The sequence below is a fragment of the Oryx dammah genome, unplaced genomic scaffold (assembly GCF_014754425.2).
Source record: "Oryx dammah isolate SB20612 unplaced genomic scaffold, SCBI_Odam_1.1 HiC_scaffold_9, whole genome shotgun sequence".
Lineage (NCBI taxonomy): Eukaryota > Metazoa > Chordata > Mammalia > Artiodactyla > Bovidae > Oryx > Oryx dammah.
This window is the reverse complement of record NW_024070193.1, coordinates 299,172-326,617: the sequence shown is the minus strand read 5'-3', so window position 1 is coordinate 326,617 and position 27,446 is coordinate 299,172. Positions and strand designations below refer to the sequence as shown.

Here is a 27,446-nt window from a genome sequence, read left to right as displayed (position 1 = left end):
AGAGCTGAATATTCATTGGAAGGACTGATGCTGAAGCTGAAACTCCAATCCTTTGGCCACCTGATGCGAAGAGCTGACTCCTTGGAAAAGACCCTGATGCTGGGAAAGACTGAAGGAGGAGAAGGGGACGACAGAGGATGAGATGGTTGGATGGCATCACCAAGTCGATGGACATGAGTTTGAGTGAACTTCGGGAGTTGGTGATGGACAGGGAGGCCTGGTGTGCTGCAGTCCATGGAGTTGGAAAGAGTGGGACACGACTGAGCAACTGAACTGAACTGAATAAGCATGTGAAAAGGGTTTTCAACACCATTTGCCACTAAGAAAATGCAAATCAAAACCACAGTGAGGGACTGCCTTGGAGGTCCAGTAGTTAGGCCCCCAGGCTTCCACTGCAGGGGTCAATGCCTGGTTGGGGAACTTAAATTAAGATCCTGATTGACGTGCCATGTGTCAAAAAAAAAAAAAAAAAAGCCACGCAGAGATGCCAGTTCATACCCACTAGCATGGCTGTACTTAAGCAACGACAAGTACGCGTGAGGATGTGAAGACTTGGGAGCCCTCCTACACTGCTTCGGGACACACACTGCTGGCAGCCACTTCAGAAGACAGTCTGGCCATTCCTGACAAGGTTAAACACGGAGTTACCCTCCGGTCCACCAAGTCCAGCCCCAGAATACACCCAAGGGACATGGAAACATGTCCTCCGAAGAGTATGTACGCAGACAGTACTTCTAACAGCTGAGGAAGCAGCGAAGCTAAGGAATAGCCCAGATGTTCGCCAACCGATTCCTGGTCACATAACGTGGCACCCCCACACGACAGGGTATTCTTCATCGGTGAAAAGGGAGGAAGTACTGACCCAGGCCTCGGCACGCAGGAACCCGGACACCGCCAGGCTAAGCGACGCGACAGGCACGCAGACTGTGCGCTGCGACACAGACATCCAGCCCAGGCCGCCTGCAGGGCAGGGACAGGAGCGATGTTGGTGGGAAGAGATTCTGGGGCTGACGAAATTACCTCCTAAAAGTAACTGCGCTGGTGGTCACACAACTCTAAAAACACACTGAAAGTCACAGAGGTGGACACTTTAAGAGAGACTTGCGTTGCACGTTGAGTTGTATCCAATTAAGGTGTGGAGACCGCAACTCTCCCCGGCGCACAAGCAAGCCTGCTGCAGGGCCTCCGCAAGGCTGAGCCGGCCCCTGCTGCACAGCCGGGAGCCAAAGCCCATCCCCACCTGCAGGCCTCCCCAGCTGCTGCGTCTCCTGGAGGGTCTCAGGCCCCAGCCCACCCTCCCACCCGCCTCTGATGCTGGGCCCGGCCAGATGCCCAGCGTGAGTGTGTCCAACATAGGGAGCTGGAAGGGGTGCAGACGGAGTGACGCGCCCATCCCGTCCTCTGGCCTCCCCCCACCCCCTCCGTCACTGCGCCCCTGCCCCAGCCGCGAGGGGCCTCAGGCTGCAGCAGCTGACTCCGTCTGCAGCTTTCCCCACACCTGCAGGACAGATTTCACGCACACCCTCCCTGAAACCCTGGGCTTCCAAGGGGCCCAGTCTGGGGACTGAGGCGTCTTCTCTGAGCCCCAGTCCGAGGCAGCGGCTACCTACTGGGGTGGCTGCCTCCATAACCCCTCTGTGTCCCCATCTCACCCTTCCAATAACCTAGGCAACGTCTACCTAGTCGCCAATTCTTGATATTAAATTCCCTGTTCAAATGTCCCCTGTGGTTTCTGTCTCCTGGCTGGACCGCAACTAACACAACAGCGGACCACTCACTCCCCTTCAGTTCTCGCTCAGAGGACAAGAGGAGGCAGCTGACGAGGAAAGAGAAGCTCCGGCCAATAAGCACGAAGAACACTCCATCTCCACTCACAACCAAAGAACGAGAAACTAGCCCTGGGAGAGGCCAACCGCTGCCTATCAGACCCGCCAGGGTGAGACAGGCCAGTCACCCCAGCGCCAGCACGCAGACCCCCCACACCGCTGGCAGGGATGCAGATGGGCGCTGCGAGAGGAGCTGACGGCAGGGGTCTAGAGCCTCTGATCTCTGAGTCTGGAAAGCAGGGCACTGCAGGAGGAGAGCGGCTGCTTATTCCTCCTCTGGCCGTTCAGCTAAGTCTTCTGAGCATCACACACAGAACAGACCCAAGAGGTGGAGAGACTGGGGCGCCTGCCAGGGTCTCAGGACAGGGCAGTGCATTCCCTGGTTCCTGTCTGCTCCCTATATCCTGGACTGGGGGGCACTCAGGGGGGTGCAGTGGGAGTGACCAGAAGCCCCCAGGAAAGTCAGCTTTCCCAGCCAGAGGACCAGGAAACAAGCAGCCAGGCAAGACAGAAACCGTCAGATGGGAGCGCTCCCATCTGACACAGGAATAGCGGCAGCCCACGCTCACCAGGCTGGCCCCACCACCTTCCTCTGAGGGGCGAGGGCAGGCCGGCCCCCTGGCCAGTCCCCAGGTGGGGAAGCTGGTCTCCCCTCTCCCGCATCCCGCCAGGTGGTGTCACAGAGGCTATGGGGGTGCCTAGAGTCCTGGTTGCCGGCATCCATATGTGTGATCAAAAGACACAGAGCTGCCTGTGACACGCGTAATTCCCGGCTGTGATGCTGCACTGCAGTTATGGGCGGCGTGACTCCTGGGGAAACTCCGTGCAGGCTGCATGGGGCCTTGCCCACCGTCAGTGCAAGACCTGTGAATCCACAATTATCCCAAAACGAGAAAAACAAAAAAGCCATACAAAGAAGCATGGCAGGACTTTCCAGGGAAGAGGACATGTGTTCTCATGGAGGTGGTCGTCAGAGGTTACATTTGCCAAGGTCATCAAACTGACACTTGGAGTGTAAGACTTCATTGTATACACGTTACATCTCACTCAAGTTATTTAAAACAATGAGCTATTTAAATACCTACATCCATATCAATTCTAGTAAGATACAGAAACAAAGCGACAGAAAATAGAGCTCCTTTCTGTACTAACGGAGCACTGCCAACTAACGGTGTAAAGGAAACTACAGATACGCAAAACGGCCATCGTACAGCCACCAGCACACTCCCTCAAATCAGAATCAGCAGGGGAGAGAGCGGCTCCACGCTCTCATCTATCCACAAAAACTCGGAAAAAGAAAGCAGAAACTCTCAGAGCCAACTAACAGCCACCAAGTGAATGCTGAATCGAGAAAAAGGCAGCATGAAAAGAGCAGGAAAGCTCAGGGGCATTCTCCAATGCCCTCCCCGTGGTTTGCAGCATAGGGCCCAGACCCAGGCTGCAGGCTCACAAAGCAACCAGGCACACAGAAATATCTATGCCAGTGATAAGACACATGCCCAGGCAAGAGTTAAGAAGCCTCTAACCTGTCACCTTGGGCGGATCTCTATTTCAACACAAGCTGGCTGACTGCTGAAAGGGTTCCCCAGCACAGAGTCGATCTGCAAGGACTGGGAAAGGCTTGGGTTTTCTTTTCCTCTTCTATTTTTCTGGTGTTTTTGGTTTTGTTTTAATCCTTTGTCATAAAAGGAAGTGTCTATCAGAACGTTCACTGAAGATAAGCTAAAGAAATAGAGATTTCAGTGACTACACACAGAAGAATACAGTCTTTGCAAAAATAGTTTGGAAAAGTCATTAGGAACAAGGGAAAATGTGATTTCCAGAGTTATGACATTATCATATTCAAATGTCCAGTATTTAACAACAGCCAAAAAAAAAAAAAAAAAACCCTCAAACGGCATACACAAAAATTTAGAAGTTCAGCCCATTCAGAGGAAAATGACTGACAGAAACTATCTCCAAGAATGGCTTCCTGGGAGGCTCAGTGGGAAAGAATCCACCTGCCAACACAGGAGACTTAGGTTCAATCCCTAGGTCAGGAAAATCTTCCTGGAGGAAGAAATGGCAACCCACTCTAGTATTCTTGCCTGAAACAGTCCCTCGGACAGAGGAGCCTGGCGGGTTACAGCCCATGGGGTCGCAAAAAGCTGGACACAGCTGAGCACAAGCACGATCCCCAAGGAAGCCCAGACATGAGACGTATTAAACAAAAGTCACTGAAATACGTTCAAAGAGATAAAGGGAGGCATGATGTGTAAAAATGGAAATCAGGAAAGTGACAGATAAAGAACATCAACAAAAGACACAGCATCTGTAGAAAGAACCAGCTAAGGATTCTGTGGCTGAGATGAAAGTTCATTAGAAGGGCTGAGCAAGCAGCAGAGAACTGACAAACCAAGTCAGGACAAACCAAAGTACTGAGTTTAGAAGAAGGAAGAAAAGTGAGCCAAGCAGAGGAACCTGGGGACACTAACACCTGCCTGAGGGGAGTGTCGGCAGGAGAAGACACAGAGGGGCAGAAACAGGATCTGAAAATGGAATGGCCACAACCCCCTAGCTGATGAGATACATGAATCTACAAATCTAAAACGCTCAAGAAGTCTCAAGTATGATAAACTCCAAGACACCTGCACCAAGATATATTATCATTACACGACTGAAACAGAGACAATCTTGAAGCAGCAAGAAAGCACTGACTTGTTATACACAAGGGATTCTCAAAAAGACTCACAGGTGACCTCTTATCGGAAACCATTAGGCAAGAAGACAATGGGAAGACACAATTTATACTGAAAGGAAAAAAAAAACCTTTCAACCAAGACTCATATATCCAGCAAAAGTGTCCTTCAAAAATGAAGGGGAAGGGCTTCCCTGGTGGCTCAGAACCCAGCTGCCAGTGCAAAAGCCATGGGCTCAATCCCTGGCTCAAGAGGATCACACACGCCATGGAGCAATTAAGCCTGTGCACCACAACTACTGGGCCGGTGCTCTAGAGCCCAGGAGCTGCGACCACTGCACTCACATGCCACAGCTACTGACCCCGGAGCCCGTGCCCCTCAACGAGAGCAGCCCCCACTCACGACAGCTGGGGAAAAGCTCGTGCAGCAGTGAAGGCCCAGCAGAGCCAGAATGAATCAACAAACATTGAAACGTGAAGGAGACAGACGTTCCTGGTGGTCGAGTGGTTAAGGGTCCACTGTGCAATGCAGGAGACACAGGTCCTAGCCCTGTCAAGGAGCTAAGATCCCACATGCTGCAGAGCAACTAAGCTGATGTGCTGCGATGAGGGAGCCTGCACACCAAGACGAGAGAGTCCATCGGCCACAACAAAAGAGCTCACGTGACGCAATGAAGCTTGACAGGTGCTGCAACTGAAATCCAACACAGCCAAATAAAGTAGCTTTTGTAAAAAATGAAGGAGAAATTAAATTCCTGTATGAACAAGATCTGAAACAGTTCACTGTCACTAGACTTGCCCTATAACAAATGCTGCAGGGAGTCCTTGCAAAGAAGAGACACTAGAGGGTAACTTGAAACTGTATGAAGAAATAAGATCTAAGGTAAATACAGAGGTAAACAGCAGGGAGGGAACACAGCTCCACCCTTCAACAGAAAATTGGATTAAAGATTTACTGAGCTCGGCCCCGCCCATCAGAACAAGACCCAGTTTCCCCCTCAGTCAGTCTCTCCCATCAGGAAGCTTCCATAAACTTCTTTTCCTTCTCCATCAGAGGGCAGACAGACTGAAAACAATAATCACAGAAAATTAACAAATCTGATCACGTGGACCACACCCTTGTCTAACTCAATGAAACTATGAGACATGCAGAGTAGGGCCACCCAAGACAGACAGGTCATGGTGGAGAGGTCTGACAGAATGTGGTCCACTGGAGAAGGGAATGGCAAACCACTTCAGTATTCCTGCCTTGAGAACCCCATGAACAGTATGAAAAAGCAAAAAGATATGACTCTGAAAGATGAACTCCCCAGGTCGGTAGGTGCCCAATATGCTACTGGAGATCAGTGGAGAAATAACTTCCGAAAGAATGAAGAGACGGAGCCAAAGCAAAAACAACACCCAGTTGTGGGTGTGACTGGTGATGGAAGCAAGGTCCGATGCTGTAGAGAGTAATATTGCATAGGACCCTGGAAGGTTAGGTCCATGAATCAAGGCAAATTGGAAGTGGTCAAACAGGAGATGGCAAGAGTGAACATCCACATTTTAGGAATCAGCAAACTAAAGTGGACTGGAATGGGTAAATTTAACTCAGATGACCATTATATCTACTACTGTGGCCAAGAATCCCTCAGAAGAAATGGAGTAGCCCTCATCGTCAACAAAAGAGTCTGAAATGCAGTACTTGGATGCAATCTCAAAAACAACAGAATGATCTCTGTTCGTCTCCAAGGCAAACCATTCAGTATCACAGTAATCCAAGCCTATGCCCCAACCAGTAACGCTGAAGAAGCTGAAGTTGAACGGTTCTATGAAGACCTGCAAGACCTACAAGCAGAAGCAGTTGACAGATTTTCTTTTCTTGGGCTCCAAAATCACTGCTGATGGTGACTGCAGCCATGAAATTAAAAGACGCTTGCTCCTTGGAAGAAAAGCTACGGCAAACCTAGTCAGTGCATTAAAAAGCAGAGACATCACTCTGCCAACAAAGGTCCATCTCATCAAAGCTATGGCTTCTCTGCCAACCAAGGTCCATCTCATCAAAGCTATAGCTTTTCCCGTAGTCATGTACAGATGTGAGAGTTGGACCCTAAAGAAGGCTGAGTGCCAAAAGATAGATGCTTTCAAATTGTAGTGCTGGAGAAGACTCTTCAAAGTCCCTTGGACTGCAAGGAGATCCAACCAGTCAATCTTAAAGGAAATCAATCCTGAATATTCACTGGAAGGACTGAGGGTGAAATTGAAGCTCCAATATTCTGGCCATCCGATGAGAAGAGCCAACCTATTGGAAAATACCCTGATGCTGGGAAAGATTGAAGGCAAAAGGAGAAGAGTACATCAGAGGATGAGACAGTTAGACAGCATCACTGATTCAGCGGATATGAATTTGGGCAAACTCAGGGAGATAGTGGAGGATAGGGGAGCCTGTCATGCTGCAGCCCATGGGTCGCAACGAGTCAGACACGACTTGGTGACTGAACAACAGATACAAGCAACTAAAGCAAACAATGAGAGCGGGAACTGACTCTGCAAAAACTAGCAGGCGTGAAAGAAAGCATTATCAACAACAGTATGCCAGCAGCTCAGGTAACCTAGAAGAAACGTACAAACTCCTAGACATACACAAATTGCTTAAACTGAGTCAAGAATAAATATAAAATCTCAAAAGACCTATCACAAGAAAGATGTTGAAGTCAGTAATCAAAAACCTCCCACACAGAGAAGTTCAGGACCAGACAGATTCACGGGTGAATCCTACCAAACAGTAAAAGAATTAACCCCAATCCTTCCCAAACTCTCCCCAAAGATGAAAGAGAAGGCCACACTTTCCAACTTCTTGTACGAGACTAGATAACTCTGATGCCAAAGCCAGATAACAACATAAGATACAACAAAACAAAACAAAAAAGATACAAGCCAATATCCCTTTAAGAATATAGAAGCAAAATCCTTAACAAAATACTATTACACTCAACAGTAAGCCAAACCCAACATCACAGTCTAAGAATTACACACCATGATCAAATGGATTTATATCAGAAATGCAAGGCTGGTTCAACATGAGAAAAAATTTTCGATATAATACATTGCATTAATTTAAAAAAGGGAAAACACATGTAATCATCTCAACTGATGCAGGAAAGGCATCTGAAAAAAACCAAAGCCTTTTTATATTAAAAACTCTCAAAAAGTAAGGAATAGGTGAGCACTTCCATTAGCTATTAGTTCTAATAGTTACAGCTATTATTAATTCTAAGGCTATTAAAGCTAACGAACTCAGCAAATTTGCAGGGTACAGGGCCAACACTCAAATATCAGCTGCACTTCCACACACCAGCAATGGCCAATCCAAAGCGACACTTCAGAAAGCAATTTCATGTACAACAGCACATAAAAGAATAAAATAGTAAGTAATAAATTTAACAAGAATATGAAAGAATTATACTCTGAAAATTGCGAAACACTGGTGAAATTTAAGGGAACTGAGTAAGTAGGAAAGCGCCTGGCGTTCGTGCTTGCACAGAATCAATACTGTTAGGGTGTCAGTGGGTGCAGATGTGCTGAGTCATTCCAGCTGTGTTTGACTTTGCCACCCTATGGACTGTAGCCTGCCAGGCTCCTCTGCCCATCGGATTCTCCAGGCAAGAATACTAGACTGGATCGCCATGCCCTTCTCCAGGGGATCCTCCTGACCCAGAGATGGAGCTCACAGCTCCAACGTCTCTTGCATCGGCAGGCGGGTTCTTTACCTCTAGCACCACCTGGGAAGCCCTAAGACGTCAGGACTAACACTTTAATGAAAATGAAAGTGAAAGTCGCTCAGTCACGTCCAGCTGTTTGTGACCCCATGGACTATACAGTCCAGACCAGAATACTAGAGTGGGTAACTGTTCCCTTCTCCAGGAATCTTCCCAACCCAGGTTTCCCTCACTGCAGGTGGATTCGTTACCAGCTGAGCCACCAGGGAAGCCCAAGAATACTGGAGTGGGCGGCCTCTCTCTGCTCCAGTGCAGCTTCCTGACCCAGGCATCGGACCAGGGTCTCCTGCATTGTGGGCAGGTCCTTTACCAGCTGAGCCACCAGGGACCAGTTTAATAGTATCCCCTCAACTTCACGTCCATTAGAGCTTTAGAATGCAGCCTTACTTGGAAAGACATAATTGTTACCATGAAGTCACAATGGATCAGGGTCTGTCCTACATCCAACATGACTGCTGTCCTCACAAGACGGACATATGGACAGAAAGACACAGGGAGAGGACAGTCACGTGAAGAGGGAGAGACAGAAGCCAAGCCAAGGACATCAAGGATTTCCAGTCGACACGAGGAGGCAAGAGACGACATGGGACAGACCCTTCCTAAGATGCAGCAGGCTCACCATGGCCCTGAGAGCCCTTCCACTGGTCTGTGAGGCCAGCCCAGTCTGTGCTACTTTGTTACAGCAGCGTCCAGTTCAATTCAGTCCAGTCGCTCAGTCGTGTCCAACTCTTTGCGATCCCGTGAACCACAGCACGCCAGGCCTCACTGTCCATCACCAACTCCCGGAGTCCAACCAAATCCATGTCCATCGAGTCGGCGATGCCATCCAACCATCTCATCCTCTGTCATCCCCTTCTCCTCCTGTCCTCGATCTTTCCCAGCATCAGGGTCTTTTCAAATGAGTCACCTCTTCACATCAGGTGGCCAAAGCATTGGAGTTTCAGCTTCAGCATCAGTCCTTGCCATGAACACCCAGGGCTGACCTCCTTTAGGATGGACTAGTTGGATCTCCTTGCAGTCCAAAGGACTCTCAAGAGTCTTCTCCAACACCACAGTTCAAAAGCATCCATTCTTTGGTGCTCAGCTTTCTTTATAGTCCAACTCTCACATCTATACACAACCACTGGAGAAACCATACCCTTGACTAGATGGATCTTTGTTGACAAAGTAATGTGTCTGCTTTTTAATATGCTGCCTAGGCCGGGAGAAATATCAATAATCTCAGATATGCAGATGACACCACCCTTATGGCAGAAAGTGAAGAGGAGCTAAAAAGCCTCTTGATGAAAGTGAAAGAGGAGAGCGAAAAAGTTGGCTTAAAGCTCAACATTCAGAAAACGAAGATCATGGCATCCGGTCCCATCACTTCATGGGAAATAGATGGGGAAACAGTGGAAACAGTGTCAGACTTTATTTTTTGGGCTCCAAAATCACTGCAGATGGTGACTGCAGCCATGAAATTAAAAGACGTTTAAACCTTGGAAGAAAAGTTATACCAACCTAGATAGCATATTCAAAAGCAGAGACATTACTTTGCCAACTAAGGTCCGTCTAGTCAAAGCTATGGTTTTTCCTGTGGTCATGTATGGAGTGAGAGTCGGACTGTGAAGAAAGCTGAGCGCCGAAGAATTGATGCTTTTGAACTGTGGTGTTGGAGAAGACTCTTGAGAGTCTCTTGGACTGCAAGGAGATCCAACCAGTCCATTCTAAAGGAGATCAGTCCTGGGATTGCTTTCGAAGGAATGATGCTAAAGCTGTAACTCCAGTACTTTGTCCACCTCATGCGAAGAGTTGACTCATTGGAAAAGACTCTGATGCTGGGAGGGATTGGGGGCAGGAGGAGAAGGGGTTGACAGAGGATGAGATGGCTGGATGGCATCACCGACTCGATGGGCATGAATCTGAGTGAACTCCAGGAGTCAGTGATGGACACGGAGGCCTGGCGTGCTGTGATTCATGGGGTCTCAAAGAGTCAGACACGACAGCAACTGAACTGAACTGACTGAACTAGGTTGGTCATAACTTTCCTTCCAAGGAGCAAGCATCTTTTAATTTCATGGCTGCATTCACCGTCTGCAGTGATTTTGGAGCCCAAAAAATAAAGTCTGACACTGTTTCCACTGTTTCCCCATCTATTTCCCATGAAGTGATGGGACCAGAGGCCATGTTCTTCGTTTTCTGAATGTTGAGCTTTAAGCCAACTGTTTCACTCTCCTCTTTCACTTTCATCAAGAGGCTCTTTAGTTCTTCTTCACTTTCTGCCATAAGGATGGTGTCATCTGCATATCTGAGGTTATTGCTACTTCTCCCGGCAATCTTGATTCCAGCTTGTGCTTCTTCCAGTCCAGCGTTTCTCATGATGTACTCTGCATAGAAGTTAAACAAGCAGGGTGACAATATACAGCCTTGATGTACTCCATTTCCTATTTGGAACCAGTCTGTTGTTCCATGTCCAGTTCTAACTGTTGCTTCCTGACCTGCATACAGGTTTCTCAAGAGGCAGGTCAGGTGGTCTGGTATTCCCATCTCTTTCAGAATTTTCCATAGCTTGTTGTGATCCACACAGTCAAAGGCTTTGGCATAATCAATAAAGCAGAAGTAGATGTTTTTCTGGAATTCTGGTGCTTTTTTGATGATCCAGAGGATGTTGGCAATTTGATTGCTGGTTCTTCTGCGTTTCCTAAATCCAGCTTGAACATCTGGAAGTTCACAGTTCACATACTGTTGAAGACTAGCTTGGTGAATTTTAAGCATTATTTTGCTAGTGTGTGAGATGAGTGCAACTGTGCAGTAGTTTGAAACATTCTTTGGCATTGCCTTTCTTTGGGATTGGAATGAAAACTGACCTTTTCCAGTCCTGTGTCCACTGCTGAGTTTTCCAAATTTGCTGGCATACTGGCATATAAACCCATATATGTGTGGCCAACTGATGCTGGGCAAAGGGAGAAAAACCATCCAATGGAGAAAGAACAGTACCTTCAACAAATGGCACTGGGACAGCTGGATGTCCACCTGCAAAAGGATGAAGTGTCACCCCTGCTAAGCTAAATCACTTCAGTCGTGTCCGACTCTGTGTGACCCCATAGATGGCAGCCCACCAGGCTCCCCCGTCCCTGGGATTCTCCAGGCAAGAACACTGGAGTGCGTTGCCAGTTCCTTCTCCAATGCATGAAAGTGAGAAGTGAAAGTGAAGTCGCTCAGTCCTATCCGACTCTTAGCGACCCCATGGACTGCAGCCCACCAGGCTCCTCCATCCATGGGATTTTCCAGGCAAGAGGACTGGAGTGGGGTGCCATTGCCTTCTCCAGTGTTACCCCTACCTCACACCATATATAAAATTAATTCTTAATGGACCAAGGATCAAGACCATGAAATTCTTAAAAGAAAACACAGGGACAAATCTTCATGATCTTTTAATTGGAAATAGATTAGACGTGACACTAAAGGCATGAGCAACAAAAGAAAAAAACAAGCTGGACTTTGAAGTTAAAAACTTTTTATATTAAAGGACATTACCAAGAAGTTATAAAACAAAACACAAAATAAAATGATATATGAGTAGGAATTTATATCTAGAATATATAAAGAACTCTTACAATAAATTTTTAAAAACAGCATTAAAAATGGGCCAAAGAATCTAAATAGACATTCCTCTGAATAAGATATATTAAAAGATGCTCAACATCTTATCACAGAAACGCAACTCAAGACCACAGTGAAATACCATCTCACACCTGAATGGCGTTTTCAAAAAACAGGATGGCTATTTAAAAAAACAAAATGGAAACAGAAAAGGATAAATGTTGGTGAGGAAGTGGAGACTTTGGAACCCTCTTACATTGCTGGTAAAAATGTAAAATGGTGCAGCTGCTATAGAATCAGTTCAGTTCAGTTGCTCAGTCATGTCCGACTCTTTGTGACCCCATGAATCACAGCACGCCAGGCCTCTGTGTCCATCACCACCTCCTGGAGTTCACGCAGACTCATGTCCATCGAGTCCGTGATGCCATCCAGCCATCTCATCCTCGGTCGTCCCCTTCTCCTCCTGCCCTCAATCCCTCCCAGCATCAGAGTCTTTTCCAATGAGTCAACTCTTTGCATGAGGTGGCCAAAGTACTGGAGCTTCAGCTTTAGCATCATTCCCTCCAAAGAACACCCAGGACTGATCTCCTTCAGAATGGACTGGTTGGATCTCCTTGCAGTCCAAGGGACTCTCAAGAGTCTTCTCCAACACCACAGTTCAAAAGCATCAATTCTTTGGTGTTCAGCCTTCTTCACAGTCCAACTCTCACATCCATACATGACCACTGGAAAAACCTTAGCTTTGAGAAGACAGACCTTAGTCGGTAAAGTAATGTCTCTGCTTTTGAATATGCTATCTAGGTTGGTATAACTCTTACAAGGTTTAAGCGTCTTTTAATTTCATGGCTGCAATCACCATCTGCAGTGATTTTGGAGCCCCCAAAAATAAAGTCTGACACCGTTTCTACTGTTTCCCCATCTATTTCCCATGAAGTGATGGGACCAGATGCCATGATCTTCCTTTTCTGAATGTTGAGCTTTAAGCCAACTTTTTCGCTCTCCTCTTTCACTTTCATCAAGAGGCTTTTTAGCTCCTCTTCACTTTCTGCCATAAGGGTGGTGTCATCTGCATATCTGAGGTTATTGATATTTCTCCCGGCAATCTTGATTCCGGCTATAGAATACACCATGAGAATTTCCTGCTCAAAATATTAAAAATAAAATTCCCGTATGATCTAGCAGTTTCCCCACTGGGCACATACAGCAAGAGAACCGGAGCAGAGTCTGGGAGAGGTATCTGCACACCCATGTTCACAGCAGCAATACTCACAACAGCCAAAAGGTGGAGGCAACCAGATGTCTGCGACAGGTGGGTGAATAAGCAAAACGGGGTCTACACACGCAAGGACTGTGATTCTGCCTTTAAAGGGGAGGAGGTTCTGACACCTGCCTCAACATGGGTGACCCTTCATGACATCGTGCCCAGTGAGGCGAGCCACTCAGGAGAGAGTAAGTCCTGTCTGTGTGACTCCTCTCCCACACGGTCCCCGGGGCAGTCGGGTTCATAGACACCGCGTGAACAGGGGCTGCCAGGGCTGGGGAGAGGCTGGGAGCGTTTGGTCACGGGGACAGCGTTTCTGTGTAAAAAGGCGACAAGCGTTGCAGAGGTGTGGTGGTGAGAGCCATGCAGCACTGGGGGTCATCTCCGTGGCGCTGAAGGCTGCATCAGAGTGGCTACGGTGGCAAAGCTTGTGAGACAGATGCTTTACCCCAGTAAAAGGACGATTTTAGAATGTGAAGAGTGTTATGAATAGAATAGAAAAGCCCCGGCTAGAAGGCTGGAAACGGCACACCACAACTCCCAAAGCACGACGCAGACTTCTACACCGCACAGTACCAAAGCAAGACCCCAGATTTCTGACCCTTCTGCGAGGGGGAAGGAGCTGTAAGACAGAGAACCTGGCCCACCTCAGCTCACCCGAGTAAGCAAGCCACCCCCCACAGAGACAAGGTGGCAGCGTGTGCCCGAGGTCACACCAAGAGGGATGTCAGCTCTGACCTGACCCTAGTCGTGAGGGATGACCAGGCGCACCAAATCCAGGGACACACTAGAACACCCCAGGCTTGGGCCCCTCGGACCACCAGTGTCACGAGAGGACGCCCGGCGCTGGTGACCGTCCTGCAGACGGAGGGACAGCAGGAGGCACAAGCGCCCGCAGGGCAGGCCCTGTGACCCAGCCTGAGATGCTCGGTAGCCAGCCCTCAAGGACACGCCCGGCCTCCACGTCAGACGCAGGGCACAGTCAGCTCGCCATCGTCGGGGAGGAGAATGCTTTCGTTCTCAGGAGATAAAGTCCTCGAAGGCATGGATGAGAGAAGAGTGCCTGCAAGGACCTCACAGGACCAGCGGTCACACGGCGGTCAACAGAGGGGTGTAGGAAGACGACCCCAAGGAGATGACCCCATCATGTGGCCCCAAAGGAATGGTTGCTGGGAGCGGCCGGAATCAGAGCCACAGGCCAGGGAGAAGCTGGACGCGGGAACTCAGCAGCAGGGCTGGGCCAGGGCGAGGAGGAGCTAAGCCACTGCAGAGCCCAGAGGAAGAGCAGGAAAGCTCCAGAGTGCCTGAGGCCACCCCGGAAGCCAGGAACGGACCTCAGCCCTCCCTGAACTCAGCTCTGGCGATGCAGCCAGGCAGAGGGTGGACGTGCTGGGAGCGGGCACCCGGCCTCGGCCTGAGCGGGCTCAGCACGGCCTCCCACTGGGGCCTCCACAGACGGCCACCTCCCCGCCCGGGCGCCACCGCACACAGTGGCTGGAGTAGCAGAACCAAGGACGAGTCAGCCGTGAACTGGCGTAACAGAGACAAGAACTCACCTCCAGCTGGGAGGAAAGGACTGCTTGGAACGACCCCAAGAGGCCCCCCGGAAAGGCCCTGCCCACACACCGCCCTCTCCCCAGCTTGCTTCCCAGAGGGGCGCCTCGCCCTGCTCTGAGCCTGCAGCCAGGCTGGATGGCCGGTCAACAAGACACAGTGGAACATGCTCTGACTTGCTCTGAGACATGAGACGGAGTTCAACACCACTGTGATTTGTGATGCCATTTACATAATTAAACATACAGACAGGGGTCTGGGAGGTGGCTATGGCTAACAGAGTCACAGAGCTGCTAAAACTAGCCGGCAACTGCCGGCCGGAGGGGACACGGGCGGTACCTGCTGGCGGGCACTGACGGCCACAGGGAGGCCTGCCAACTCACCCAGCGTCTCCTCTCTTTAGCTGTGCCTCTCAATCAAGATTTTAAAGTTCCCAGCAGACATGAAGCAGCAGCTGCTGGCAGCCTGTTTTACAGACGACAGACTTAAGGTTACAACAGAGCCACACAGGGCTTGCGGAAGAGGTCAGCTCATCCTGAGCTCCAGCCCAGAAACCTGCCAACAGCCTGCGGCCCCCGCAAGGCCTGACGGGGCGCCCACCCCAGCCAGCCTGGAGGTCGGCGTACAGCTCTGGTGGGTCTGCTGACGCCACACACTTTCCTTCTCCTCCAACTCTTCCTCCTCGTTAGTCGGAACACCTGCCAACGTGTAAAGGTTCCCATAAGCCCCCACACCCAGCTCGGCACCCCCGGAGCAGGCGGCATGGGGGCTGTGTGTGCTCTGGGAGCCCAGTCCTCCTGGGCAGCTGTCCTCTAGGCCCCCTCAGAATGGGCTCGGGTTTCTGGCCTGTGCCACCGTGTGGAGGCCCTGCAGGACGCTCTGTGTTCAGTGAGCCCCACGCTTCCCACCTGGTCCTGGAGATGCCCTTCCACGCCGTGGGCGAGGGTGGTGACGGGGTCTGCGTGTCGGGAACACTGCGGCCCTGATCTGTCAGGCCCCCAGAGTCAGGAGTCTTCCCAAAGGAGCCCGGCTCCTCCTCACCCCCACGGTCTCTCTCCCCGACCGTCTCCAGACGGGGCACAGCCTTTCTTTCTGCAGGCAGTGCCCCCAAGTACAACTGCCATTTAATGGAGGAAATAGTAAGTACTGTCTGATTTTTTAAAGGATTCTTACCCAAGAGGAAATAAATAGGAGGAACGGGTAGAAGCGTGTGACCACTGGCCAGTGTGCAGGCATACGGGGGCACAACCCAAACCCGTGGGATGCCGTCCGGCCTCCCCTGACGGGACACGTGAGGTCTCCAGGCCCAGGTCAACAAGGGGCTGTGATTAGCTGAACCCAGGAGGTGGACGGGAGGAGGCCACACCTAGTGGGCGCCTGCTGCATGCCCCACTCCTGCCCCCCCCACCAGGCCCCACCTGCTCCTGCCGGCTGCTCTCTGCCACCCTGGAGCAGCAGTGCCCCCATCCTCCCACTGGAAAGCGGCCTGCTGGCTCCTTCACTTCCCCCGCCCAGCTCACAGGCCACTGCTCCGCTTTCCAGCCCAGCCATGGCCCCGCGGGGGGAGAAACAGCCTGTGACTGTGCCGAGGCGACCGAGGTGGCGGCTGCAGAACACAAACGCAGGCAAGGCATGGCGTTAGCGGGTCGTGTGCGCACACGACTCCCGCCTCAGAGGGCGGAGCGGCGCCCCAGACCCCCGCCCTCCCTCCGCTGCTTCCCTCCTCCCAACACCCACCGCCTGCCCGTTCCCCAGGGGCTGCCATGCGCTCCCCACTGTGTAACACACAGAACGCAGGGCCAGCGGGGGCAGGGCGGCAAGCCCGTGTGCTCCCCACAGCCGCAGCCTCAGGCCGCCCAGCCCATGTGGGCCTAACAGAGCAGAGGGCCCTGGGTTCACAAAAGCGCTGTGACCCGAAGGAACTGGGTGCAACACAACGTCCAGGGGCCCCCACCTGTGCCCAGGCGCCCCGAGGAGGAGTGGGTAAAGAGCAGCTGCCCGCACCTGTGCCAGGATGCCAGCCCCCAGCACTCGGGGCCCCCGGCGGGGCTGCTGTGGGCAAGCAAGGCACGTGTTGGTGGTGAGCACCTCCCCCAAGAGCAGGAGTGTCTGACAGAAGCAGCCCCGAGCCTTCAGCCCCGTCCCCCTGCCCGGGACTCCAGCCCACAGAGCAGCTCGGGGAGGCTGAGGATCCTGGCCACACCGGGGTGTCACCTGGGGCCTGGCCCACCGCAGGGCTCTGGATGGTGACCCCTGGAGCCTTGCAGAGCAGGGCAGCGTGCATCCCTGCCCCACGGGCAGGGCGCCCAGCCCTGGACCGGAGTCAGGAGGAGCTGGCCAGGGAGCCTGCAGCAGGCAGCACCTGAGCAGGTCACAGCACAAGCCCCCAGGGTGCTGCGTGCACACCTCACACATGTAACGAGAGCAAGCTCTCACACACCGCGTTTACAAGCAGAAGGGACGACTGCTTCTCTTTTCTTAGACTAATGGAATGGTCCATTTTTTCCCCCAAGTCATACAAATGTATCTGCATTTAATGAGACAGTTGTGCCTACCTGTCAGGCCTAAATAATCAGGCTGCCAAAAAGAGAGCTGCAGTGACTCAAATACAGATACACTGCAGAGCCCCTGGGGAGCCTGGTGAAACGACAAGATTTCAAGGAACGTGTAAGACACTCCCTAAGGCCACATGTGAGGCCAGCCCCAGAGACGACCCCAGCCAGCACAGCCAGCCCAGAGCCAGGACACACGCCAGGGGCTTCCAGACACGGGCGGTGGCTCAGGTCCTCGGACAGGCCTGCCTCTCACTGGGCCCCAGGCCCCCAGGGGGCCAGGCTGTGCCAGGCGGGCTGGGAACCAGCTCTGCACGGTCCAATATTGCACAGTGCCTCCTGCCAGGGTCCTTCCACCACGCGCCAGCCAGAGTGGACCATACGGGACTGGAGTCTCCCATCCCCTCCCCTCTTGGATGTCCGCTGGTCCCTCTGTGCCTGATGTCCACCCCGCGCTCACCTTGGTTCCAAGAGCATCACTCTCCGCCTCCCAAGGCTCCTTTCTCCCCAGACACCAGAAGACAACCACCCCTCAGACACAGGGACAGGCTGCAGCCTTGCCTCCTCCTGGTGGCCACACCTCCGTTCACTGGGAGCTCCTTACCCAGGGCCCTTCCAAGAGACAGCCTGCAAGCTGCCCGCCTTCAGTTTAGCTTCAGTTCAGTCACTCAGTCATGTCTGACTCTTTGTGACCCCTTGGACTGCAGCGCACCAGGCCTCCCTGTCCATCACCAACTCCTGGAGTTTACTCAAACTCATGTCCATCAAGTTGGTGATCCCAACCAACCATCTCATCCTCTGTCATCCCCTTCTTCTCCCGCCTTTAATCTTTCCCAGCATCAGGGTCTTTTCAAATGAATCAGCTCTTCAAATCAGGTGGCCAAAGGATTGGAGTTTCAGCTTCAGCATCAGTCCTTCCAATGATACTCAGGACTGATTTCCTCTAGGATGGACTGCTTGGATCTCCTTCCTGTCCAAGGGACTCTCAAGAGTCTTCTCTAACACCACAGTTCAAAAGCATCCATTCTTCAGTGCTCAGCTTTCTTTATAGTCCAAATCTCACATCCATACATGACCACTGGAGAAACCATAGCCTTGACTAGACGGACATTTGTTGACAAAGTAATGTCTCTGCTTTTTAATATGCTGCCTAGGTGGGTCATAGCTTTTCTTCCAAGGAGTAAGCATCTTTTAATTTCATGGCTGCAGTCACCATCTGCAGTGATTTTGGAGGCCCCCAAAATAAAGTCTGACACTGTTTCCACTGTTTCCCCATCTATTTGCCATGAAGTGGTGGGACCACATGCCACGATCTTAGTTTTCTGAATGTTGAGTTTTAAGCCAACTTTTTCACTCTCCTCTTCCACCTTCACCGAGAGGCCCGTTCTTTAGTCCTTTAGTCCTTTAGTTTGCTGCGGTGGCTGAAGACCAAATTTCTGAGGAGGAAGGCAGTCTGTGGGGAAACCTGGGCCCAGGAGCAGTGACGCGGGGGCAAGCAATGCCCCTGACCCCAGTCGGGGTCAGTGCAGGCTTCTACCTGGCTGCCGGCCGCTCGGAGCAGCTCGCTCTGCCAGTAAGAATGTTCCTGGACAGGCTGGCCTCTCGCCCCGCTCCCTCCTCCGCCAGCACCAGCTCTTGGAAAGCAGCTCAGCCCAGACAGGGCTGCCGGGTGTCCCAGTCCAATGGGCACAGGGTCTGAGTGCTCGCCACGGCTGAGCACGGATGCAGGGGCTGAAGGGGACATGGAGTGGGCCTGCCCCCGAGCCTGGAGGAGGCAGTGTACCCCTAGTACGGGGGGCACCAATGCCTGTCTCCATCCACCTGGAAACGGAGACTGAAGCCCGGGGCCGCTGGGAACTCTCAGCCCAGGGAAGGTGCCCCTGCGGAGGGCCCAGTCGCTCAACCGAGTCTCTCGATGCCCCAGGTCTGGGGTGGCTGGGCTCAGGTGCATGCTGGAGAACCATGGCCCACAGCAGAGAAAACCAAGCCTGCAGCCTGACTCCCCACTCACAGGGAAGGTGGCACGGGAAACGGGAAAGCTATGGGCAGGGTGCCCGTCTGCCAGAGAGCGAGGGGAGGTGGGGGAGCGGCAGGAGTTGCTGGTCTCCGTTCGGGAGAAGAAGGCCAGGCCCGATCAGGCCAAGGCGCCTGAGCTCTGCGGCGTTTACCCAGGACCCAACCGGCGCCCCACAGCTGAGCAGGGGCTGCGGCCTCCAGGTACACGTCTGCAGACCCTGCCTCGTCAGCCTTGGTGAGCGGGCAGCAAAGCGCCCGCACCCTCAGCAAGGAAGTCCAGTTCAGAGGCCAACTGGAGGCTCCTGACACACGATAGCCAGTCACTCCGGGAAGGTCTTGTCACCAACACTGGCTGACTTCTCTGGGCCTTGGAAAACCCTGGGGTGGCCAAGACCCGAGTGTCCACCCGTCCACCACAGCAAAGCCAAGGAGATGCCGCCCATGGTGCTGGGCTGGCGGAGGCGCTTGCCGAGGGAAGGACCACCTCATCCACACCCAGCTGCCAGCAGGGAAGATCCCCCGAGAGGGGGCTGCAGGCTCCTCGCCAGCCTGGAGAGCTGTGACTCTCCTGCTCTAGGAGTAAGCGGCTGGGGATGGGAGCTTCCCACCCGGTCCCACTGCTGCTGCTTGATGGCCGCCGGAGCCTCCTGGAGAGAACGTGGGAGAGAGAGGCCCCCACCCAGGCAGCTGGGTAGAGGGGGCTGGAGGGCAGGTGGTGTCCCGCTGGACAGACCCGCCCCCCGGGGAGGACACAGGCGGACGCCTCACTCTGCAGACGCAGGTGCGGGGCGGGAGCCAGGCAGGACGCGGCCTCCCGAGGTCCCATCCTCCGCCTGCAATGCCCACAGCCGCCCCCCTGGCCAGCGGGGTCCAGGACTGCCCCCTCGTGGGCCCAGTACACAGGACGAGAGAGGCTGTGGGATGCGGCCCGGTTCCCGAGGGCACCGGACGCTGCTGTGGCAATACCCACAGCCGCCACCCACCGTGGTGAGGGGTGAGAAGCAGGAGGGTGGCCGGGTTCTCCCCACCTTCCCAGACCCACACAGGCAGGGCCGCCCGGACTCCTGGCCCCTCGAGCACAGGCAGGGCACTGGCAGGAACCAGGGACCCATCTGGGCCGAACTCTGCCGTGAACTCTCTAGGATGGAAACCCCTCTCCAGACCCGCAAAGGAGCAAGCGTCGTGAGGCATGAGGGGGTCTCTGGGTTAGGCTACAAGGAGGCAGGACTCGAGTGTGTACCCACCCCCTCACCACCCCTTGAGCTGACACAAGGGAAACATTCTGTCAGCCTGAGAAGCCAAGCACCCGAGCCCGTTCTGTGTGTGATCTCAAGACTTCAAGGACAACCTAGGGGCCTCCTGGGCACGACCACCGCCCCCGAAGAGAAGGGCCTACAAGAGCCAAGTGGCGATCAAGGACAGCCAGGGTGTAGGGCTCGTCCCAGCAGTCTGGCTCCCGGACACAGGCTGGCCACAGCCTCCAACACCAGCTGCCGGACACCAGGACAAGTTTCAGTTCTCCGCCCCGCAGTCCTGGAGAGCCCGCAAGCCTCATCCAGAGGATGCCCGGCCCTCAAACGTGGGCCCCCGGAACAGAGCCAGCAGAGGCGGGAGCCAGAGCAGGGACGGAGCTCGGCACCCGAACCCCGACTCCAGCCCAGCGGGACCCCGCCCAGGGGTCTGGGGCCAGGCACAGAGGACGTGGAGGGTGCGAGCCTCGGGGGCAGGCTCCCCCCACCCCTGCTCTGTGGGAGTTCCTTTCAGAGGTATGCAGATAACAGCTCCGACCGCATTCCTGAGCTGCTTACAGATGCTGAGACTAGGATGTTCACCCCTCGTGGCTCCTGCGACCTCACCATCAGTCAGTCAAAGAACTGTGCACCAGCTGATCAAAGACTCTGCGACTCCCCACCCACCCCCACGCAACCTGGCCTTTAAAAATGCTCTCCTGAAACCCTCCCAGGAGCTGCGGGTGGGGAGAAGCCGAGCCACTGTCTCCTTGCTCCGCCCTCCCTGCAATAAGCCTTTCTCTGCTCCCAACTCCAACGTTCCACCTTGCTGTGCTTCAGGTACAGGAAGGTGGGGTCGGGAACACACACGCGGGGGGACCATGCATCCACAGGCAGCGGCGGCCCTGCGCGCAAACAGGCCCTCAGAAGCAGGTTACAGACATGATTCCCTCTCCTTGTCATTAGCTTTGTGAACTGTCCCCAATAACGAGCTCAATCATTCTCTCATGCAGAAGAGGACTAAATAGCCACGCTGCAGAAGCCAGCGCAATGAGCACGCTGAATGCCCGCGACGCTCAGCACCCTGGACAGGGGCCCTCCAGCCGGGGCCCTCGGGGTCAGGAGGCAGGGAGAAGGGCCCAGCCGGGACCCAGGCTCCCCATCCCCCCTGCAAGGACCCCGGGAAGGAAAGAAAGCCCTCTGCGCAGCTCAGGTTCTGCTCCCGTCCTTCCCCTCCTGTCTAAACCCTCAACACACACTCTGCCACCACCTCCACTGAAGCACCTGTGAACACAGGGCCACCGGTGGGTGCTGCGGCCTCGCTCCCCTCCCGGGAGCTCCGCCGGGGCTCTGACGGTGCCTCTCTGCGTCTGCTCAGGCCAAGCCGCTGCCTGACCTCCAGCCGAAGCCCAGGCACCCGGAGGTGCAGGCGGCGGCAGCCACACAGCCTCCCAGAGGCGCTCCTCCTGGTCGGCGCCCCTGACGCTGTGGAGGCCCCAGGCCGGCCCCCACGCCCCAGCACTGCATGTCCCCGGTCGGGCATGACTGGCTACCCTGGGCCCCGCACCCAGACCACCTGGACCGGAGCAGGGAAAGCAGCAGCCGGAATCCCAACCAGGGACACGCAACAGGAAGCAGTAAGCTCCCACAGGGAGCGGGGCCTCCAGCTGCACTAGGGAGCGGACTGTGACCAGCGGAGAGCGGGGCCTCACAGGAGTCAGGGGCGCCCGCGGAGAAGCGGGCCTCGGGCCCCGTGGGCTCTGCCCACTGGCAGAGGGCACCATCCACCCAGACGTCCAGGGGAGTCTTCACTCTAAAGCTCCCCTGCATGGAAAGAAACCCACCCCTACGCTGGAGGCGGGAGGCCCCTCCCCTGTGGGGGTCTCCTCTGGGGACGCCTGGGGCCAGTGCAGGAGGGAAGCTGTGAACCCCTCGTGCTGTGATGTCCACAGTCCAGGTGAGAGGCAACAGCTGCAGGCTGCAGTGCTCACCAGGTCTCCACCCCTGGTGTCGTTTCTGCTCCGTCCAAACCAATGAACGCTGTGTGTCCTGGCCAGCCCCTTCCCACCTGGCTCTTGGGCTGCCTGCCCCCTGCCTGCCTCCACTGTGACAAAGCCCCAGCTATGGAACTCTGGCTCCCAGTCCCTAGAAAGACACCCTCCCCACAGAGGAGAAGCCGTGACTTCAGACTGATGCGGGTCCAGGGCTCTACCTCTGATCCCTGGACCAACGGAGCCGGGAGGGCCGCCTGGGGACGCGCACTCACCTGCTGGGCCGCCCGCTGCCGCTCCTGGTCCGCACCGCCCTCCCCACGCCGCAGCGTCACACTCTGGGGCTTCGCAGCTGCCTGCCTGTCTGCCGTGGCCACACGGACCAGCTTGTCCTGGAGCACAGCCTGCTCCCGGTCACACCTGGGCCAGAGGAGAGATGGAGACGCAGATGCAGGCGCAGCTCACGCAGCTGCTGGGGCAGGCACGTGAGGGCCGACAGGACGCTGCGGCCGCCAGGGAGGGTCAGGCACCAGTGACGGTCCCTGGGGGCTGGGGGCACACTGCCACGCGTCCTCAGCCAGCTGAGGACCCAGAGACCCAGTGCCCAATGAGAGATCAGCATGACAGGGGTCCAACCCCACCACCCGAGGCCCCTTTGGAGACAGGCAGGGGACAGCCCACCTCCCCGCCTCACCCCAGGGCTGCAGGGTCAGGAGCAGCAGCCTTGGTTCTCAACGTTCAGCTCTCCATCCTGAACGCGTCCCTCCCCTTGGACCTGTTTCTAGTCTCCCTAGTAAAATCCTCCTAGAGAAAGAAAAAAGCAGAGGAGAAGGTTTTAGAAGTGCTCTTTATCGGGGGGTAAACAACTCAGAGTGAAAACGGCTGCAGCAAGTCGGCCCGGGGGGCACGGCGGGCATGAGGCCCTGAGAGCCACACTCTCTGCCGCATTACGGCCTTCAGCAGCAACAACGCTCCCAAGGCAGGTGTGGCAGATGAAGATAATTAGAAGACTGGGTAAAAAGAGCAAGGTAACAAAGTTTTACACGACTCTGAAAAACATAAGTCTAAACTAGAGGAAACATGTTTCAGGTGAAGAGCCGCTGCTTCCCAGGTTTCCCTTTGAGCACATTCTTCCCAGCTCTCACTAAGCTGCACCTTCTGCGCGACCCGCAGATCCATGCCCAAGCCCCACTCCATTTAAGAAACCAGCTCACCACCACCTCCCGCTCCAGGAAACCTGGGAAGCAGCAGCTCTTCACCTGAAACATGTTCGCTTTGCCTCGGTTGTGAATTCTTTCATTGAGAAAGAGAATCACCACTATGTCACTATTTTAATGAAAGGAGAGGTGGACCCGACTCATGGTTCGGAACCAAAGAATGTAGAGCCTGAAAAGAATGAACGTTGGGAGTAGCTTCCTGGGAAGAATTTCCTCCCCTGGACCAGCTTTTCTGGGCACTACGTTGTTTAAAAGAACAAGGCTACGATCCTTTTAAAGAAGATTTGGATCATCTGGGAGGATATAACGGAAGTCACCTGGAGGTCAACAAGGAGAGTCACCGAGTTTTTTTTTAATGGATTGGCCCAGAAGTTCACTTAGGTTTTTTTTGTACGGTGACTACTGTCGTGCTTAGTTGTCTCTAACTGCATTTACTAACTCAAAACGATTTTGTGAGATTGTATGCTGACACCTGTCACAGCGATGTGCATTCTTTAAAAGAAAGTTATCAAAATTGCTGAATTTGGGGGTAGCCACTGTAATATCAAAGATGGAAGAAAAAAAGCAACAATTTCGGCATATTATGCTTGATTATTTCAAGAAAGGTAAAAATGCAACGGATACAAAAAAAAAGATTTGTGCAGAGTATGGGGAAGGTGCTGTGACTGAGCGGACATGTCAAAAGTGGTTTGCCAAGTTTCGTGCTGGAGATTTCTCTCTGTATGATGCTCCGCGGTCAGGCAGACCAGTTGAAGTGGATAGCAATCAAATTGACACATTAATTGAGAGCAATCAACATTATACCACACGAGAGATAGCCAACATACTCAAAATACCCAAATCGAGCATCAAAAACCATTTGCACCAGCTTGGTTACATTAATCACTTTGATGTTTGGGTTCCACCTAAGTTAAGCCAGAAAATCCTTCTTGATCGTATTTCCACATGTGATTCTCTACTGAAACGTAATGAAAGTGTTCCGTTTTTAAAACAAATTGTGACAGGCAATGAGAAATGGATACTGTTCAATAATGTGGAACGGAAGAGATCATGGGACAAGCGAAATGAACCACCGCCAGCCACGCCAAAGGCCGGTCTTCATCCAAAGAGGGTGATGTTGTGTATATGGTGGGATTGGATGGGAGTCCTTTATTATGAGCTCCTTCCAGAAAACCAATCAATCAATTCCAAGAAGTACTGCTCCCAGTTAGACCAACTGAAAGCAGCACTCAACGAAAAGCGTCCAGAATCAGTCGACAGAAAATGCATAATCTTTCATCAGGATAACGCAAGACCACATGTTTCTTTGATGACCAGGCAAAAATTGTTACAGCGTGGCTGGGAAGTTCTGATTCCTCCACCATATTCCCCAGACATTGCACCTTCAGATTACCATTTATTTTGGTCTTTACAAAATTCTCTCAATGGAAAAAATTTCAGTTCCCTGGAAGACTGCAAAAGGCACCTGGAACAGTTCTTTGCTCAAAAAGATAAAAAGTTTTGGGAAGATGGCATTATGAAGTTGCCTGAAAAATGGCAGAAGGTAGTGGAACAAAATGGTGAATATGTTGTTCAGTTCAGTTCTTGGTGAAAGTGAAAAATGTGTTTTTTATTTTTGCTTAAAAATCAAAAGAACTTTTGGGCCAACCCAATACATAAAAGGCAAAATAAGGTCCTGTTAAAGAACAAAACTTATCTACATTTCAGAACAACTCCATTTTACTTGAAAAGTCCCACATGATGGACAGTTTATTTGTAGTCTCTTAATATACCCAACACCTTTTCATTCAGTACTTGTGAAAAATTTTCAGAGATTGTGTCATGAATTGTTTCAGAAAATGTGATAATTGGTGATGTTATAAATGGCAATTCCACTTTCTGTATTTCTCTGGTATTGATGTGTGTGGAGGAGAGTGCAGTAGAATTTGTCTTGGTGTTTCAGTTCTAGTAGAGATCCTACAAGTGCTAACACAGAATTTATCACATTTGTTGGTTTTCCTTTCCTGTTTGTTGTTGTTGTTGTTGATATATTTGACAGTTCCTACAACTAGAGCAGACGGGACAGGTCATTAGGGTGTACTTCTGATTGGGAATGTAGACCCAGGGAAGCAAGTTAAACCATCCAGGATCTGTATCCCATTGTTAACAGGCCTTAGCATTTTGGATCTCAGTTGATCTCTCTCAAGATTCTATTTCCTTGTATGTGAATTGTGACCAGACTAGGGCAGCGGTTCTCGGGATGGTCCGGAGAAGTCCTCAAGACCCTTTCAAGGGTCCTCGGGGTCAGAGTCGCTTTTGTCACAACCTCATTCTTTGCTGAGTGTACAGAGGAGTTTTCCAGAAACTGCGTGTTATAGGTTACTCTAGTAGAGTGAATGCAAAGCAGATAAGAAAATCTGGCTCTCTCCTAGTAAGCTAGATGTGGAAGAAATTGACAAAAATGTAAAACAATGCCATGCTTCTCACTTTTTTTTTTTTTAAGAAAAACATCTATATTTTTTATAAAAATCATGTTAACATATAAGTTTTGTGTTTTGGGTTTTTGTTATCTGTAAATAAATAAAAGAATTCTTAAAATTAAAAAATAAATAAATAAATAAACTAGAGGAAAAAAGACATTTGAAAGAGATAGTCCAAAACGTTAATATGGGCTGATAAATCTATGGATGGCTTTTTCACTTCAAACATACATATTCTAAGTCTTCCATTAGCATGTGTTACTTGAACGGTTTTTAAAATGCTTAAAATAATTTTTTTTTAAACTCTGGTTAATTGCTTGGAGGCCTCTGGGGATTAGGGACTGGACACTCTCAGAAGGTGGGTCCTTCTGAGATCACAGGATGGATGTGTCTGCGCCGACCTGCAGAGGGGACCGCCCAGCGGGGATGACCAGGGCCCCTGCCCCCCAGGGTAGCTGCCTGCATCCATTACAGAGGCACAGCCTCACAGCGGCAGACGAGCCCCTCGGTACCAGCTGAGGGCTCGCTGAGCCACACTGCAAGGACCCCACACCAGCCCTGGGGACCCTGAGGCCTGGAGACACAGCGCGCCCAGGGTCTCCGCCACTGCCTGCCAGCCCTGCCCAGGCCAGGGTGCTCACCAGGCTAAGGCCTGCGCTGCGGAGGCACCCACACCTAGAACCAGGCTATGAGCAAGCTCCTCCAAACACGGCTGCACATACCCGCAAGGCCACAGAGCCCTGCCCTCCCCCACCCGAGTCTCCTCTCATCACACGAGGACCAGCGGCACCTAAACCGCAGGCCGGGCGTCCCAAGGACGTAACACAATATGAGGGCCCGGACCCCCAGCCTCTGGGTGAGGAGAAGGCACCTGGTGAGGAAGGCATGGCGCGGGGCAAGCGGCTCCTCAGCATACCTCTCAAGGGGGTCCACCTGCACCTGCGGAGGTCCCCGGCCACTGCTGCAGTCCGGCCTGGGCGGTTTCGAGTCTGCAGGGGTGGACAAGAAAAAGTCAGCAGCAACCCACGGAAGGAGGGAGGCTCAGCATCACCCAGAGAGGGCCCGGGGGATGCCCCTGGGTGGATGCAGTCATGGTGGTCACCCAGTAGAGGGCCCAGGAGGACGCCCCTGGATGGACGTGATCATGGCGGTCACCCTGGAGGGGGCTTGGGAGGATGCTCCCGGATGAATGTGGTTATGGTGGTCACCCCAGAGGGGCCCGGGAGGACGCCCCCGGATGGACGTGGTCATGGTGGTCATCCAGGGGAAGGCCCGGGAGGGATGCCCCAGGATAGACGTGATCATGGTGGTCACCCAGGGGAGG

At 52.8% G+C, this 27,446-nt stretch overlaps 1 protein-coding gene across 1 annotated transcript in view; it reads right to left on the bottom strand.

Moving 5' to 3' along the window:
* The window catches only part of CHCHD6 (coiled-coil-helix-coiled-coil-helix domain containing 6), a 102,917-nt gene that overhangs the window by 55,313 nt on the left and 20,158 nt on the right, over positions 1-27,446 (bottom strand). The window contains exons 3-4 of the mRNA XM_040246628.1: positions 27,039-27,111; positions 22,722-22,866 (exon numbers count right to left, since the gene is read on the bottom strand). Of these exons, the coding sequence (XP_040102562.1) occupies positions 22,722-22,866; positions 27,039-27,111 (218 nt within the window). The remainder of the gene's footprint in view (positions 1-22,721; positions 22,867-27,038; positions 27,112-27,446) is intronic.